General features: G+C 43.4%; 1 protein-coding gene across 5 annotated transcripts in view; it reads right to left on the bottom strand.

Annotated features, from left to right (window-relative positions):
- The window catches only part of CNTLN (centlein), a 557,312-nt gene that overhangs the window by 229,122 nt on the left and 312,167 nt on the right, over positions 1-16,023 (bottom strand). For all 5 annotated transcript variants that reach the window (XM_033920529.1, XM_033920556.1, XM_033920539.1 and 2 more), the window contains one exon: positions 2,593-3,134. In XM_033920529.1, the coding sequence (XP_033776420.1) occupies positions 2,593-3,134 (542 nt within the window). The remainder of the gene's footprint in view (positions 1-2,592; positions 3,135-16,023) is intronic.

Here is a 16,023-nt window from a genome sequence, read left to right as displayed (position 1 = left end):
AGGACTATGATACAAAGCATTTGATTGAAATTAAGGAGATGATAAGTTCTTTGAGTAGTATGGATGAAGTAATGAATGTGACTGGATATGGATGTGAAGGGTAAGACTGGGATGGGTGAATGTTGAAAGGGAGGGGGGAGAAGCTTGAAGTTTGAAAAATTATATGGAGGTGGGTGAGAGAATCACACGAAGTCTTGGAGGAAGGGATGGAAGGAAGAAGGGGAAGTGGGGGCGGGGGGGAAGGGGAGAGTGGATGGGATTGGGAAGAGGGGAGGGGCTGGGGAATTAAGGAAGCCTGGGGATGAAATTGTAAGATCTATAAGGATAGGATAACTAAAGAGAACGAAATGAAAAGGTTACTAAAGGAATGAATGGAAATAAGATAAGGTTGGGAAGTTTAAATGTGAACGGTCTTAATATACCTCAAAAATGCCAATTGTTATTAAAGGAGATGAAAAGGCTGAATTATGGTATTTGTTATGTACAAGAAACACATTTACAAAAAATGTGAGAAAGGATGATTTATTTTAAAGATTATCCGGTGCAAATTTTGGCTTCTAATAAGAAGGAAAAAAAGAAAGCAGGGGTGGGGATATTATTTGATAAAAAATTTAAAGTCCTTATGAAGGATGATGAAGGGAGATGGATTATATGGGTTAAGGAGTTGAATGGGGAAAAGGTGACATTGGTGAACTTGTATGCTCCTAATATTAACCAAGGGAAATTTTTTAAAAAACCTTTGAGTATAATTTTGAAAAATCAAGAAGGATTACTATTGGTGGGAGGGGATTTTAATTTGGATCCTCATTGGGATTCTACGAGTAATAAAGATGATAGAACTAAAAAGATAGGAAACAACTAAAAAAATTTTTAGAAGTATTAAATTTACTGGATGGATGGCAGATATGACATACACTAGGAAAAGATTATATCTATTATTCTTCCCCTCATAAAGTTTATTCCCGTATTAATATGATCTGTTTGGATAACATGTTGGGAGGTAAATTAATAGATGCTAAAATAGAGGAAACCAGCTGGGCAGATCATGCCCCAATATGGATGGATTTAGCATGGGGACATTTTAAGATATTTTTGTTTTTATTTTTTAATAATTGTATTTCCCTAGACAAACTGAGGGAATAAAGCTAAGTAAGCTAATCACTCTTGTTTAAAATTCTGTAGTGGGCCAGGGGGAGGGGGGGAGGCCTAAAGCCCTCAGCTGGCAAGGGCCCTAGATAATAGCCCATTCAGTGAGATAACACTATGCGCTGAAGCGCAGAACAAGAAGACTCCTGTGGGATCTCCTTCTTCAGTAGTAAAAGTAACTAGGTAAGTAGGCTAGGCACCTGGGCCAATCAGGCTTTAGGATTAGTGGGGATGGGCGGACCCGCTATGCCTAAGGCCTGATTGGTCCAGGCTTCTAGAGCCTGGGCCAATCAGGCCTTAGATTTAGCGGGGATGGCCGGGAAGGGGCGGGCCCATCTCATTTCCATGAGGCGGGCCCGTCGGCTGGACGGCAACAAGACCCGTCCAGCCGACCAACATGTAAAGGTTAGTTGGGGGAGGGAGGTTAGTTTGGGGGGGGTCATCGGGCTTTCCGGCAGGAGGATTGGGCATCCTCCTGCCAGCAATTACCAGTTTGGGGGGAGGGGAGTTCCAGGGGGGTTCCGGCAGGAGGATTGGGCATCCTCCTGTTGGCGATGGGACAGGCGGCCGCGACCGCGGCCACTATACATATTGCAGCAGGGAGATCCCTTGTTGCCATAAGTATAGCGGCCGCGTCTAATTTAACCCGATTCTCTAACCGGCGTCTGAACCATGGACGCTGGTTACAGAATCGGGGTTTAGTGTAGGACCGATTTTGTATAGGACACCTCTCCTGGGCGTCCTATACAGAATCAGGGCCTATCTGAATAGCTACATTATGAAGACAAATGTTCTGGCTGTCCTGTGTAAGAAATATGAAATCAAATGCTCCTTGAATGGAAGTTGATATGAGGAAACAATTTGTAACCACTATTCAATTAAAGTTAGTACAATGACTGTTCATAAAACATACATGAAATAATTAGTCTGGATGGTTCTTAATTTAAAGGATGTTAAACAGCTTGTAGACATCTGGTAGCAAGCTGAAATGGGCCATTCAAAATTTATCTAACTAAATTAAGGTGGGGGGAGAAGCTGTTTCTCCTCCTGAATCGACATGTCACTTGATAACTAAACGGACTTAGTAGGCTTGCCTGGGAATCCTAAGCTGTCAGTAGTGAATATGCAAAGGGCCAGCAAATTAAATCAACCTGCCAAAATGTCAATTTCAAGCCTCATGACTGCATGAAAATAGCATCAGCGGAAGAAATCAAGCATTACCTTCTTTTTGGTTTCCTGGCACCTATTCAAAAACTCATACAGTTGTAGCTAATTTCACATGCAAATTTCAGTCAATAAGCTCAGAACAAGACCTCCCAAGGTATTTCAAAGGATCTGACAGCATTTTTTTGAATACCAAATCAACAGTAGTGAAATTCAATCTCCAATTGCTACTGCTTTAAATATGCAGTGTCCCTTCCATAGAACCAAATTAATGAGTCGTACCTTCCTTCACTTATATCCTCCCAGCCATCCTTACTGAAATTCTCAAACACATTTCGCATAACCTTGATAGACTGATTAAGAAAAGCTTGGTGACATCTCAGAGCGCTCCATTTCTTTTTTGCTTTCAATTTAACCTTGGTATTTGTTGTCTTACAGTTACGCTGGCCATAGTTTTGGACTCCAGTAGGCAGGGCAGTCACTTTCCCAGTTTCATCCAGCATGAGCTGCAAGTTCTTCACTTGCTTCAGCAGCTCCTCATTATCATTTCTCAAACTGCTGGTTTCTACCACTTGTCTCTTCATAGAGCTGATGTCTCTCTTCAGCTCATTGGTTATTAGCTCTAGCTCAACTGTAGTAGTTTTTACATCTTGATTCTCTTTCATTAATTCCTCTAATTTTTGTTGTTTTGTTTCTAAATCTTCTGTAAGTTGTTTTAGAGATTGCTTCAGAGACTTCTTGTCTTTAACTAGTTCTTGATTTTCTTCTTTAAACTTTATTGATTCTCTTTCAACATCATTCAGTTTCCTTTCCAAGTGGCTAACCTAAATAAAAATTAATTAAGAAATGAAAAATTTTGCATTTTTTTCCACTGAATATACATCAAATTCTGAAGTGAAAATGGTATAGACTTTTACATTAAAATAATAGATGTTTCATATTATCATGATAGCAATGGGCCTAAAAACACTTTTTTATTAATGTATAATTTTCACTCACTAGTTTTACAAAATCCTTTGGGCCCTATGTTCAAACAAAGTTGAGCTCCTAAATTTATGCTCCTAAGCTAGGCTCCTAAATTTGTCTCCTATGTTTTCAGCTGGAATGCTTTCTTAATTTAAGAGCTTGAAACTTATGCTGCTAAAATCAGGTCTGTCATTCATTTTCCTAGATTTAAAAGCCTAATTTATGAGCCTACTGCTGAAAATCTGTGCTATGCCTCTAACTTCTATCTCTGCCCTAAATCTACCCCTCTGGCCACCAACTTTTTTGTGTTTCTAAATGTAGAAGTCTAGTGCAATTTTGAATATAAATTTAAGCACTCAGCCTTAGTAAATTTTAAAAGAGACTAATTTAGGAGCATAAATTGTAAGGAGAACTTTTTACAAAGCTGTGGTGGTGATTCTCCCATAGCAAATGCCCATTCAACTTCTATGGGTTTCGGTGCATTTACTATGGGAAAATTGCTACCATGGCTATGTAAAGGGGGCCCTAAATGCTGCACATCCTATTTTATACACATGGGCCATGTGGCACTTAGTGCACACTAATGTCCATTGGTGCTTGCTAATTTTTAGTAAAATGGCCCCAAAGAAGAGAATGACACAGTGACTGTTACTTGCCAAATTAGGAACGTAAAAACCTGGTCACAGTGGGTACGGGGACAAGGCCATTCACCGCCCCATGGATTTAATTGAGGGAACGTGCGCAAAATCTCTGATCGCACAGTCCAGCAGCCCCCTCCCTCCTTCCTCCCAATCATGGTCCGGGCATCTCTCTCCCTCCTTCCTTTCTCATTACCTTCACTGGCGATTTTTATTTTTTCTCTCAACAAGCAGCAGGAGCCTTGAAGTCACGTGCGGCTGCTGGAAAGTTCTCCTTGGACGCAACTTCCTATTTCCAGTTGCGTCAGAGGAGAACTTTCTGGCAGCTGCACGCAACTTCAATGCTCTGGCTGCTTGTTGAGAGAAAAATAAAAATCACCAGCGAAGGTAGGGGGAAGGAAGGGAGGGAGATGCTTGGACTGTGGGGAACGGGAGGGATGAGGCAGCTAGACCACCCGAAAGGAAGTGGAGAGAGAGGGAGGGTGAGAGGAACAGACGCTGAAGGGAAATGGGGAAGAGAGAGTGGGGAGAAAATGCTGAAGGGAAATAGGGAAGAGAGAGTGGGGAGAAGACGCTGAAGGAAAGTGGGTAGAAGAGAGTTGAACAGACACTGAAGGGAACTGGATGGAAGAAGGGGATAAAGAAAAAAAAGGCACATGCTGGATTGGGGAGACAGATACCAGATTTGAGGGGAGGAAAGGAGGAGAGAGATGCTAAAAACCACCTGGGGGAAGGAAGGAAAGATCGAAGGAAAGAAGACAGAGATGCCAGATTATGGGGGGAGTGGAGGAAAGAAGACAGGTGCCAGACCAATGTTGAGTGTGGGGTGGGGGGGTGGAGGGAGAGATGGAAAGGAGAGGCACAGTAACAGAGCAGATATCATATGGAAGAAGCAGAGAGAAGGCAGACAGTGGATGGAAGGAATTGAATGAGCCTTGTGTGGAAGGGGTCAGATGGTTTGCGAAGATGAGGCGGGGATGAGGACCAAGCTCGCAGGGATGGGGATTAGCTCACGTCGACGGGGACAAATTTTTTTCCCCGTGTCATTCTCTACCCCAGAGTTAATAACATAAATCCTTTGAATATCTGGTCTTTTAGTTTCTGAAATGTGGCAAGTGCTGTCAATGCCAATTCTTATCAATATTCTAAATTTTAGAAAATTCAGCAGTTTCTTTCTAGATCAGTGTCTTGCAAACTTTGTCAAGCTGTTGCATACTAAACGTAGTTGCCATGGTTTGAGGCATCTGGAAGTGCACGGATGTCAACGTGATGATGTCATGCACATGTGTGATGTCATTGCGTTAACATCCTCACATGCATGAAGGACCTCCAGATGGGTCCTGAGCTGGCAGTGGGGGCTGCTGGCAGGTAAGACACGTGGAGAGAAGGAGAAGTGCTGATGCTGGCTGATTGCCTACAGGATGTGCCTCTCGCTGCGAGAGGCACGTCCTGTAGGCAGTCAGCCCCAGTGCCTCTCCGCCTCCCTGGCGTCTCACAGCACACCTGAAATCTCAGGAGGCACAGCATACCGTTTGTGATACACTGTCCTAAATAATACCAACAAATATAGGTTGAAATATTCAATTACAAACATTCCTCAGACCTTATAATTTTGGATTGTTAAATTCTTCTGATTATCATTGTCCTTCACTGGTCTGTGGTGCCATGAGCCCACTTTCAAAACTATCTGAGGTCTTTCCCCTTGAATTATGTTTCTTTCTCAGTTCATTCAGCTCAACCGGTGTATGGACATTTCATCACTGAGACAGTTCATTAGCAAGCCAATTCTGAACATGACATTTCATCATATGACTTTTCAACAGAGATTTTTCATCATGTGACACTTCATTAACAAGGCATTTATCTGAGACTCAAAAGTCAATTTAGAATCTAAAACAATGTCCAAATTTTGGGAGTTATTTTCTATTTTTAGAAGTTCACCTGAAGATAAAATTATTTTCTTATTTGGTATGGTTTCATAATTCCGAAACCAAAGTATCTTTGTTTTCAATTTTAAAATTGTGTACTAGTCCAAATACCTATTAAGGAGATATGAATTTTCAAGACTGATGTAGAGGGGCATTTTCGATATGATGTCCAAATCCAAGTCTGGAAATTTTGTGGAAGTTGCTCAAAAATCCATAATCATTTTTGAAACAGAAACACATCTATCTTTCTGTTTTGAAAATGGCCATTTCTTAGATCTCTTTTGAACCATTTTTGAAAAAACATGTCCAAAAGAAAAATGCACAAAACAAGCCATTGGGATGTAGGAGGACTGGCCACACAGACATCCTTGCAGAGCAGTGGGGTATTCATATAAAAAGGTCCAGGTACACATCTCACCAGAAAAAGGAGGATAGATTGAGCCAATCTGGGTTTTATTCTATTACTTTCAATGGAACTATACCTCAGACTTGCAGTTTGTTCTCCTTTTTCTGGAGCCATATGGTAGTCCTAACTTCATGTGCATAAAACCTGCGGCAAAGGGGTGGGGGTCATGCCAGAACAGATCTATGTCTACATATAAGCCATGCTAAAACTTCCTACGCAAAGGAAGATTAGGTTTTTACCTTAGATTATCATCTTTCTGTTAGTTCCTGTAGGATTCCATATGCTAGGTGTTCAATCCCGTCCCACAATCCAGGAGTTGCAGAAATTCAAACACTTCTGAGCAAGTGCTTCTCCTACCTTAGAGAGTGAGTTAGAGCCCCCTACAGTTCAGTCGCAAAGCCAAGCAACCATACCGGAACCAATACAAGACAAATAAGGGGGCATGGGGGAAGTTCCCTGGCAGCAAACAATTTCTGTTAAGTGCAGCTCTGCAAAATATAAAAACAAGTAACATAAAAACATAGGAACATGATGACAGATAAAGGCCAAATGGCCCATCTAGTCTGCCCATTCACATTAACCATTATTTCTTCCTCCCTCTAAGAGATTCCATTTGCCTATCCCTTCTTGTCTCCACTACTTCCTCCAGGAGACTGTTCCATATATCTACCACTCTTTCTGTAAAAGAGAATTTCCTTAGATTACTCCCGAGCCTATCACCTCTTAACTTCATTCTATGCCCTCTCATTCCAGAGCTTCCTTTCAAATGAAAGAGACTAAATTTGTGCACATTTATGTCACATAGGTATTTAAACGTCTCTATCATATCTCTCCTTTCCTCCAAAGTATACATACTGAGATTTTTAAGTCTGTCTCCATACACCTTATGATGAAGACCATTCACCATTTTAGTAGCCTTCCTCTGGACCGACTCCATCCTTTTTATATCTTTTTTTAAAGGTGCGGTCTCCAGAATTGTGCACAATTTTCTAAATGAGGTTTCACCAGAGTCTTATACAGGGGCATCAATACCTCCTTTTTCCTACTGGCCATACCTCTTCTATGCACCCTAGCATCCTTCTAGCTTTCTCCATCACCTTTTCAACATGTTTGCCCACTTTAAGATTATCAAACTTCTTATCATAGAGAACTGAGTTAAAAAAATAAATAAATAAATAAATTAGAAATGCTCAGTGAAAAGAGCCAACAAGCTTTAGGTATAGGAGCAACAGACTCCACCAGCTTGGACTTCAAGGCATCATTGCACCCCTCCTATCTACCTCTCACATAACTATATTCATGTTAACTATTCTCAATAAGATCAGTAAGGGGGCACTTTCGCCAAAACTGATAAAGATGGTACCATATAAAAAAGTTTTACATAGCTTTCGATAACTGGCTGTTCACTATGTCTGTTGCTTGCAATACTCCAACTCTTCAGCATGCCGTATACTCCCAGTGATCGTGTCATTTCAAAATTAAAACATCCATCCAAAAAATGTCCATACCAAAGAATAATCCACCACACAAAAATATCAAAAAGATAAAATCCACACAAAAAGATACTGATTCTTCAAAAGCATATCTCACAATCTTCCTTAATACTGTACGTGTTTCTCCGTTAGATGTTTGTTTCTTCAGGAGGAAGAATAACCAGTGGTCTTCAAGATTTGAATAAGCTTCATATTGAACAGGAGGCACATCCAGAACCTACTGACGGCGTCTTTTCAGTTGATTCGTCAGTGAGCTCTGGAACATTGTCAAAGGCTTTGCTAAAATCTAAATACACCACATCTAGCACACATCCTCTATCCAATTCTCTGGTCACCCAGTCAAAGAAATTGATCAGATTTGTCTGACAAGACCTACCTCTAGTGAATCCATGTTGCTTCCAGTCCTGTAATCCAAAGGATTCCAGAAACTTGACCATTCTCTGTTTTAAAAGTGTTTCCATTAATTTGCTTAACACAGAAGTCAGACTTACCGACCTGTAATTCCCTACTTCTTCCTTACTTCCGCTTTTGTGAAGAGGGACCACATCCACCCTTCTCCAGTCCTCCGGTACCACTCCTGACTCTAGAGACTCATTGAAACATCTGACTCATTGAAGCATCTGACTCTCGAGTTCTCTACTGACACCATCAAGTCCATCTGGGACCGATCCCAGCTATGTATGATCAGACAGAAATGATTTCTGTGAAAGACACTATTCTTCCAGGTCTAGGACTTGTCAACTAAGGAAGTCTGGCAACTCCCACCACATGCACAGCCAAGAGAGACATAACTCCGCCCAGCAAAACAGCATGTGAACCTCCTGGCCGATGGAAGCGCTTCTTGTGCCCCCTTGACAAATTATATATGCCACCGCTGAGGCGTTATCTGAGAACACTGGTACCACTGTTCCTTCCAGAGTGGTATGGAAGCGAGCAACACCAGGCGAATCGCCTGAAGCGCCAAACGATTGATCGACCAACACCACTGACAAAGAGACCACTGCCCCTGAATGAAGCAGTCTTCATAGTGATCACCTCAACCCGTCATAAAGAGTTAACCACTCTAAGATCCGAAGAAACTTGCCCTGGTAGAGAGCCTCACCCTGAAGCTACCAGCACAGACTTCAGCAGCATCTGAAAGGGATGACATTGTGGAGACCATCAGAAGAGAAGGGACTCCTGCAGAGGGTGCATTTGTATACTGGCCCAGGGGACCGCCTTCAAGGAGGTTGCCATGGACCTCAGCTCTTGCAGATAATGCTAGGGCATGGTAGCTGGAAGGTTCAGAAGATCTCTGATCTGCTGCTGAAGTTTCAGATTGCGTGGCTCGGGAAGAAATGCACAACTCTGCCAGGTGTCGAAGAAAAGGCTCAGATACTCCAAGGTATGAGACGGCGTCAACTGGCTGTTTGAATTTGACAATCCAACCACAGCTCTGTAGCAAAGTGATCATTGTTTCCACCATACGGGTTCACTCGTGTCAAGATGGAGCCCGGATCAATCAGTCTTCCAAGAAAGGATGGACCTGAACATCCTGCCTGCAGAAAAAACCCTACTAGAACTATCATCTTGGTGAAACTACAGGGAGCTGTTGTGAGCCCAAAGGGAAGAGCTGTGGACTGGAAATGCTGTTGCAGAACATGGAAACACAGGGTCTGGGGGGGTGGGCCTGAACCCTACCCTGAGAAACTGTGAAAAATGAGTTTATACATGTTTTACAAACCAGCCTCAAAGTTCCCATAGGAAATAATGGAGGTCTACTCAGTCATAAGTGCCTTGCCTGTTAGCTTTTTCACACAGCAGCTTAATGGAGGAAAATGATTTTCTGCCTCAGAATAACTCCAAATTGATCAAATTTGAAGATCTTCAGACTGCCAGTTGGCCAGACACTGACTGTAACCTCCACGGATCCTCTCCACGCGACCGGGGGTGGTAAATGCAGCCAGCACCCTGAAACCCGGGGGATTTTCGCTCAGGACACATACAGCCTACGCTTAAACCCCTGAGGTGGTCAGTGGGCAAGTGAACTCCCAGGGGAATGGACCCCAAGTCAAAGAATGGTGGCACATGGCAGGTTGGCTCCAAAGATCCACCAAAGTTTCTCCATGAAGCAGCAGTCTGGACTCACGGGACTGCGTCCTTTTCTCTGATAGAGGACCACCAGAAAGGGGTCTTAAGTCACTGAAGCCACCAAAAAAGACAAACTTTAAGTGAAAAAGAAAAAGAAGCCTAGCAATTCAAAAGACTTCTGCACGGATTGCTTGCAGAAATTGAAACTGTAGGGGGCACTAACTCACTCTTTAAGGTAGGAGGAGCACATGCTCAGAAAAGTGTTTGGATTTCTGCAACTCCCGGATTGTGGGAAGGGATTGAACACCTAGCATATGGAATCCGGAAGGGACGTAACAGAAAAGTGTGGCGCAGTGGTTAAAGCTACAGCCTCAGCACCCTGGGGTTGTGGGCTCAAACCCACACTGCACCTTGTGACCCTGGGCAAGTCACTTAATCCCCCCCATTGCCCCAGGTATATTAGGTATATTGTGAGCCTGCCAGGACAGAAAGGGAAAAATGCTTGAGTACTTGAATAAATTAATGTAAACCGTTCTGAGCTCCCTTGGGACAATGGTATAGAAAATTGAATAAATAAATAAATATTTAGGCGCAGAAGAAAAATGTTTTCATCACCTTTGATCTGCCACTTCATCAAGTAATAGCTCACTACCGTAGATATTTCATAAAGTGATATTTCATCATGTATTCAAGCTAAATGTATTTAAATTATATGTGTGGAAAACTTGCAGCAAATGAGGAGAGTATGCTGGTAATTGTGGCTTCTTTGTGTACCTCTCCAAAGGAAACTGATGAATGCTTTTGACCTGGAATTCCAGAGTTATATTTTTGTCTTTCAAAAGGCAGTACAATTGGCAACACTTTGCCCTCAGTTCAAATATTACACATGCAGTAGGGTTCCAAGATAAACTTGGACTACCAGAGTAGAGCTTCTACAACTTATACTTCTGTGCTGGAAGCAAAGGCTGGAGAGCTTCTCTTCTCTGGGCCTCCCTGATTGATCTGTGCTGAAAGGTTTTGTCCTGCCTTGATCATGTCCTCCCTGCTCAGTACCTGCTGAGTCATCTCTTCCCTACTCTATGGCCTGTCTTTTAAGGTTGCTCTAAAACTATGAAGGAGTGCTGTAAAAGGGGAAGCGGTAATTTCCTATAGACTCCCTCACAGTCATAGAAACATAGAAATAGACGGCAGATAAGGGCCCACGGCCCATCTAGTCTGCCCACCTTAATGTCCCTCCCCTACCTTTGCCCTGTGAATAGATCCCATGTGCCGATCCCATTTGGCCTTAAAATCAGGCACGCTGCTGGCCTCAATCACCTGTAGTGGAAGACTATTCCAGCGATCAACCACTCTTTCAGTGAAAAAGAATTTCCTGGTGTCACCTCGTAGTTTCCCGCCCCTGATTTTCAACGGATGCCCTCTTGTCCCTTGGGACCATGTGGGACCCTTGAAAAAGAAGATATCTTCCTCCGCCTCGATGCGGCCCGTAAGATACTTGAACGTCTCGATCATGTCCCCCCTCTCTCTGCGCTCCTCGAGCGAGTATAGCTGTAATTTGTCAAGCCGTTTTTCGTATGGTAGATCCTTGAGTCCCGAGACCATCCGGGTGGCCATTCTTTGCACCGACTCCAGTCTCAGCACATCCTTGCGATAATGCGGCCTCCAGAATTGCACACAGTATTCCAGGTGGGGCCTCACCATGGATCTATACAATGGCATAATGACTTCCGCCTTACGACTGACGAAACCCCTTCGTATGCAGCCCATGATTTGTCTTGCCTTGGACGAAGCCTGCTCCACTTGATTGGCAGACTTCATGTCCTCACTGACGATTACCCCCAAGTCTCGTTCTGCTACCGTTTTTGCTAGGATCTCGCCATTAAGGGTATAAGACTTGCATGGATTCTGGCTGCCCAGGTGCATAACTTTGCATTTTTTGGCATTGAAGTTGAGTTGCCATGTCCTAGACCATCGCTCCAGTAGGAGTAGGTCGTGCATCATGTTGTCGGGCACTGAATCTTCGTCTGTTGTGCATTTGCCCACTACATTACTCAGTTTGGCGTCATCGGCGAATAATGTTATTTTACCTCGAAGCCCTTCTGCCAAGTCTCTTATAAAGATGTTGAATAGGATTGGGCCCAAGACTGAGCCCTGTGGTACTCCACTAATCACCTCCGTCATTTCGGAGGGGGTGCCGTTCACTACCACCCTTTGGAGCCTACCTCCAAGCCAGCTCCCAACCCATTTCGTCAATGTGTTACCTAATCCTATAGAACTCATCTTGCTCAGTAACCTGCGGTGTGGTACGCTATCGAATGCTTTGCTAAAGTCCAGGTACACGATGTCCAGGGACTCCCCTATATCCAGCTTCCCCGTTACCCAGTCAAAGAAGCTGATCAGGTTGGATTGGCAGGATCTCCCCTTAGTAAATCCATGTTGTCGGGGATCCCATAGATTCTCCTCATCCAGGATCTTATCTAATTGGTGTTTGATTAGAGTTTCCATTAGTTTGCTCACTATCGATGTTAGACTCACTGGTCTGTAGTTTGCTGTCTCCATCTTTGAGCCTTTCTTGTGGAGTGGAATGACGTTGGCCGTCCTCCAGTCCAACGGGACGCTGCCTGTACTAAGGGAGAGGTTGAAGAGCGCGGACAGTGGCTCCGCCAAGACATCACTCAGCTCCCTAAGCACCCTGGGGTGCAGGTTGTCCGGCCCCATTGCTTTGTTAACCTTGAGCTTTGACAGCTCACCGTAGATACTGCTGGGCGTAAACTCAAAGTTACTAAACGGGTCAACTGAGCCAACCCTTGTCTGTAGCTGAGGGCCGAGCCCTGGCGCTTCTCGGGTGAAGACTGAGCAGAAGTATTCATTTAATAGTTGGGCTTTTTCCGAATCCTTTTCCACATAGTCTCCGTCTGGTTTCCTAAGACGTACAATCCCGCCTGAGTTTTTTCTTCTATCACTGATATACCTGAAGAAGGATTTATCTCCCTTCTGGATGTTCTTTGCTAGAGACTCCTCCATGAGGAATTTAGCCTCCCTGACTGCTGTTTTGACGGCTTTTGATTTGGCCAGGTAGTCTGCTCTAGAGTCCTGCTTCCCTGATTGTTTGTAAGAGATGAATGCTTTTTTCTTCTCCTTGATCAGGTCTGAGATCTCCGCAGTAAACCACTGTGGCTTATTGTTCCTTCGCCGTTTACTTACTGATTTTACATAGCGATTTTACATAGTCCTGTGTTAAAGAATTTTTATGATACTTTGGGGCTAATTTTCAAAAAAGTAAAACATCCAAAATGTGGCATAAAGGGATGTATAGACATTTTTCTTACAAAACCCTTCCAATTCTCAAATCTCAAGAGAGAATGTTAGAGGCATGGTTTGGGCGAGACTAGGATGGGCTTATGACATAAGCGTTTTTCTGCAATAATCAAACATTTCAGAATATGCCCAGGGCACACTTTGGACATTTGGGGCTAGACCTGTTTTTAACAACAAATAAGTGCCAAAAAGGTGTTCAAACTGACTAGATAACCACTGAAGGGATGAAGGCATGACCCTCCCTCCACCTACGCTCCTAGTGGTCACTGATCTCCCTCTCCAAAGATGTAAATGAAACAGTGCATATCTGCCTGTATGATAATTTCAGATGTTATGGCCCAGCGGTCTCAAACACTCGGCCCATGGGCCGCATGCGGCCTCCCAGGGACTATTTTGCTGCCCATGATCTGTCCTCACCTAAAGCAGGGGTCCCCAATCTGCTTCCCTTCCCACTGCCCTCCCCCAAGCCACCGCAATTGGGGAACAGGCCAGCGCCCGAGGTCTTAGCTCTCCCTACATATCTTCCCCAGCTCGGAGTCAACCAATTCTCGCCACCCAACGTCAATGCTAATGTCGGGGAGGAAGTTGCGGGCCAGCCAATCGCTGCCTGGCTGGCCTGGAAGTTCCTCCCCGACGTTGGAATTGACGTCGGGTGGCGTGAATTGGTCGGCCCCGCACTGGGAAGATAAGCAGGGAGAGTTAAGACCTCGGCGCTGGCCTGTTCCTCCGATTGTGGTGGCAGCAGCCTGTTCCCCGATTGCGGCGGTGGCAGCCTGTTACCTGATTGCGGCGGTGGCAGCCTGTTCCCCAATGGTGGTGGCTTGGGGGAGGGCAGGGAGAAGTAAAGAAAGAAAGGGGGGACAGGGAGACAGAAAGAAAGAAGGGAAATGGGACACAGACAGAAAGGGGCATGGAGAGAGAAAGACAAAGAAAGGACAGGCATGGAGAAAGAAAAAAAGAAAGAAAGGGCATGGAGATAGAGAGAAAGACAGACATATAGAAAGAATGGGGGATGGAGAGAGAGAGAAAGAAAGAAGGGGGCAGGGTGAAAGAAATAAAAAGTTGGGGGAGGGAAGGAGATAGATGCCAGACCAGGAGAAAGGAAGGAAGGAGAGAGGGAGAGAAAGGAAAGAAAGAGATGTCAGACCATGGAAATAGGTACAGAAGAGAGAGATAGAAGGGAAGGGAAGACATGGAAACGTAGATTTTGAAAAGAAAGCAGAAAAATTGAATATTAAGTTAATGCCAAAGATGTATTATTGAAACCAGTTGCTTTACTATATAAAGATGGATGCAAGGCAGAAAGTGAAGACGGAGAGAAAACCAGTCAAAGGACAAGAAGACCCTGGAAACATAGTTAAATGCACAGAAAAATAAAGTCACCAGACAACAAAGGCAGGGAAAATGATTTTATTTTCAATATAATGATTGAAATGTGTCAGTTTTGAGAAAGGAAAGATATTAAACTTTAAATGTGAGGGCTGCAGAAAAAATAGTTAATGACAATTTTGCATAAGATAATACTCTTTATAGTTTATAAATCTTTCCTTTAACTGTTAAAGGAAAGATTTATAAACTATAAAGTTTTACCTCATGCAAAGTTGTCATTTCTTTAATAAGCCATTAACTATTTTTTCTGCGGCCCTCAAAGTACCTTCAAATCCAAAATGTGGCCCCACTAAGAGTTTGAGTTTGAGACCACTGTTATGGCCAGTCCTAGCAGAACAGCAAGCAGATTCCTGGAACAGCCTGATGGGCGATTTAGTCAGCCATAGAGATGGGGACTCAGGTTCATATCCCACTCTAATTATTACAATTATGGTGGAATATTTGAACCCTAAAATCCACCCAAATCCTACGGTACCTATATATAGCTGACATGTGCAGGCATAAGGACAACTGGGGTGGTGTACAGTTGGGTTCAGTAAGTTTTGAAGGGCTTACCATACACTATAAGGGGGTTATTGTGAAATGTATACTTGGGCCTTTTTAATGTGAAGTTCTGGTGAAATGTGTACCTGCCCCACTGCTCTGCTGGGATGTCTGTTTGGCCAGTCTACTACTGGCCCCTCCTACATCCTAATGGCTTGTTTGGTGCATTTCTCTTTTGGATATGTTCTTTTTTTGAAAATAGTTTAAAAAGATACACATCTAAGAAATGGCCATTTTCAAAGCAAAAAGATAGATGTGTTTCTGTTTCAAAAATGGTCATTTTTGAGCCTCGAAGTATCACATAGCAGGCTGCTTAACAGGTATACCTGGGGTTTGCCCTGTGAGCTGCAACCTGCCTTGCGGAGTCTGCATCCTCTCTCAGGCAGAATAGCCCCAATATGGGGTCCTCTTTGCACCAAAGTTTCAAGAAAAGGAAGAATAATACCCCATAATTACTTTACCATCATTTATTAAGGAAGAAAAATCACTAAGTAAATTTAAAGGACTGTTAAAATGCTGGTTGTATAAGGATGCCTTTGAGACCTAATCGTCGGATTCTCTTTTGACCCCGTTCACTGCAGAAACTCGTGTTTCCTCTGTCTTAGGTTCCGAGAAATTTAAAAAACAAAACAAAAAAACCCCAACTCTTAGGGCTCTTTTTACAAAGGTGCGCTAGGGCCTTAACGCATGCAATAGCACGCATTAAATTTCTGAGCGCGCTACCCACTACCGCCTCCTTTTTAAATTTTCAGTTATCGCGCACTATACCGCGCAGAAATTTTGTGCATGCGCTAAAAACCCTAGCGCACCTTCGTAAAAGGAGCCCTTAATTTCCTTTTAAAATTTTTACCCTCCCTTTGTACTTACCTTTCATGTTTTCTTTACTGTGCTTCTTGTAGTTCTCCCACTTCCCTTATGTATCAGTCTGTAATGTTCATGTGTTTATTGTAGTTAATATCTAA

This window comes from Geotrypetes seraphini, chromosome 1, assembly GCF_902459505.1.
Source record: "Geotrypetes seraphini chromosome 1, aGeoSer1.1, whole genome shotgun sequence".
In the NCBI taxonomy this organism is placed as follows: domain Eukaryota; kingdom Metazoa; phylum Chordata; class Amphibia; order Gymnophiona; family Dermophiidae; genus Geotrypetes; species Geotrypetes seraphini.
The sequence above is the reverse complement of the archived record's forward strand: the minus strand, read 5'-3'. Positions and strand labels throughout refer to the sequence as shown.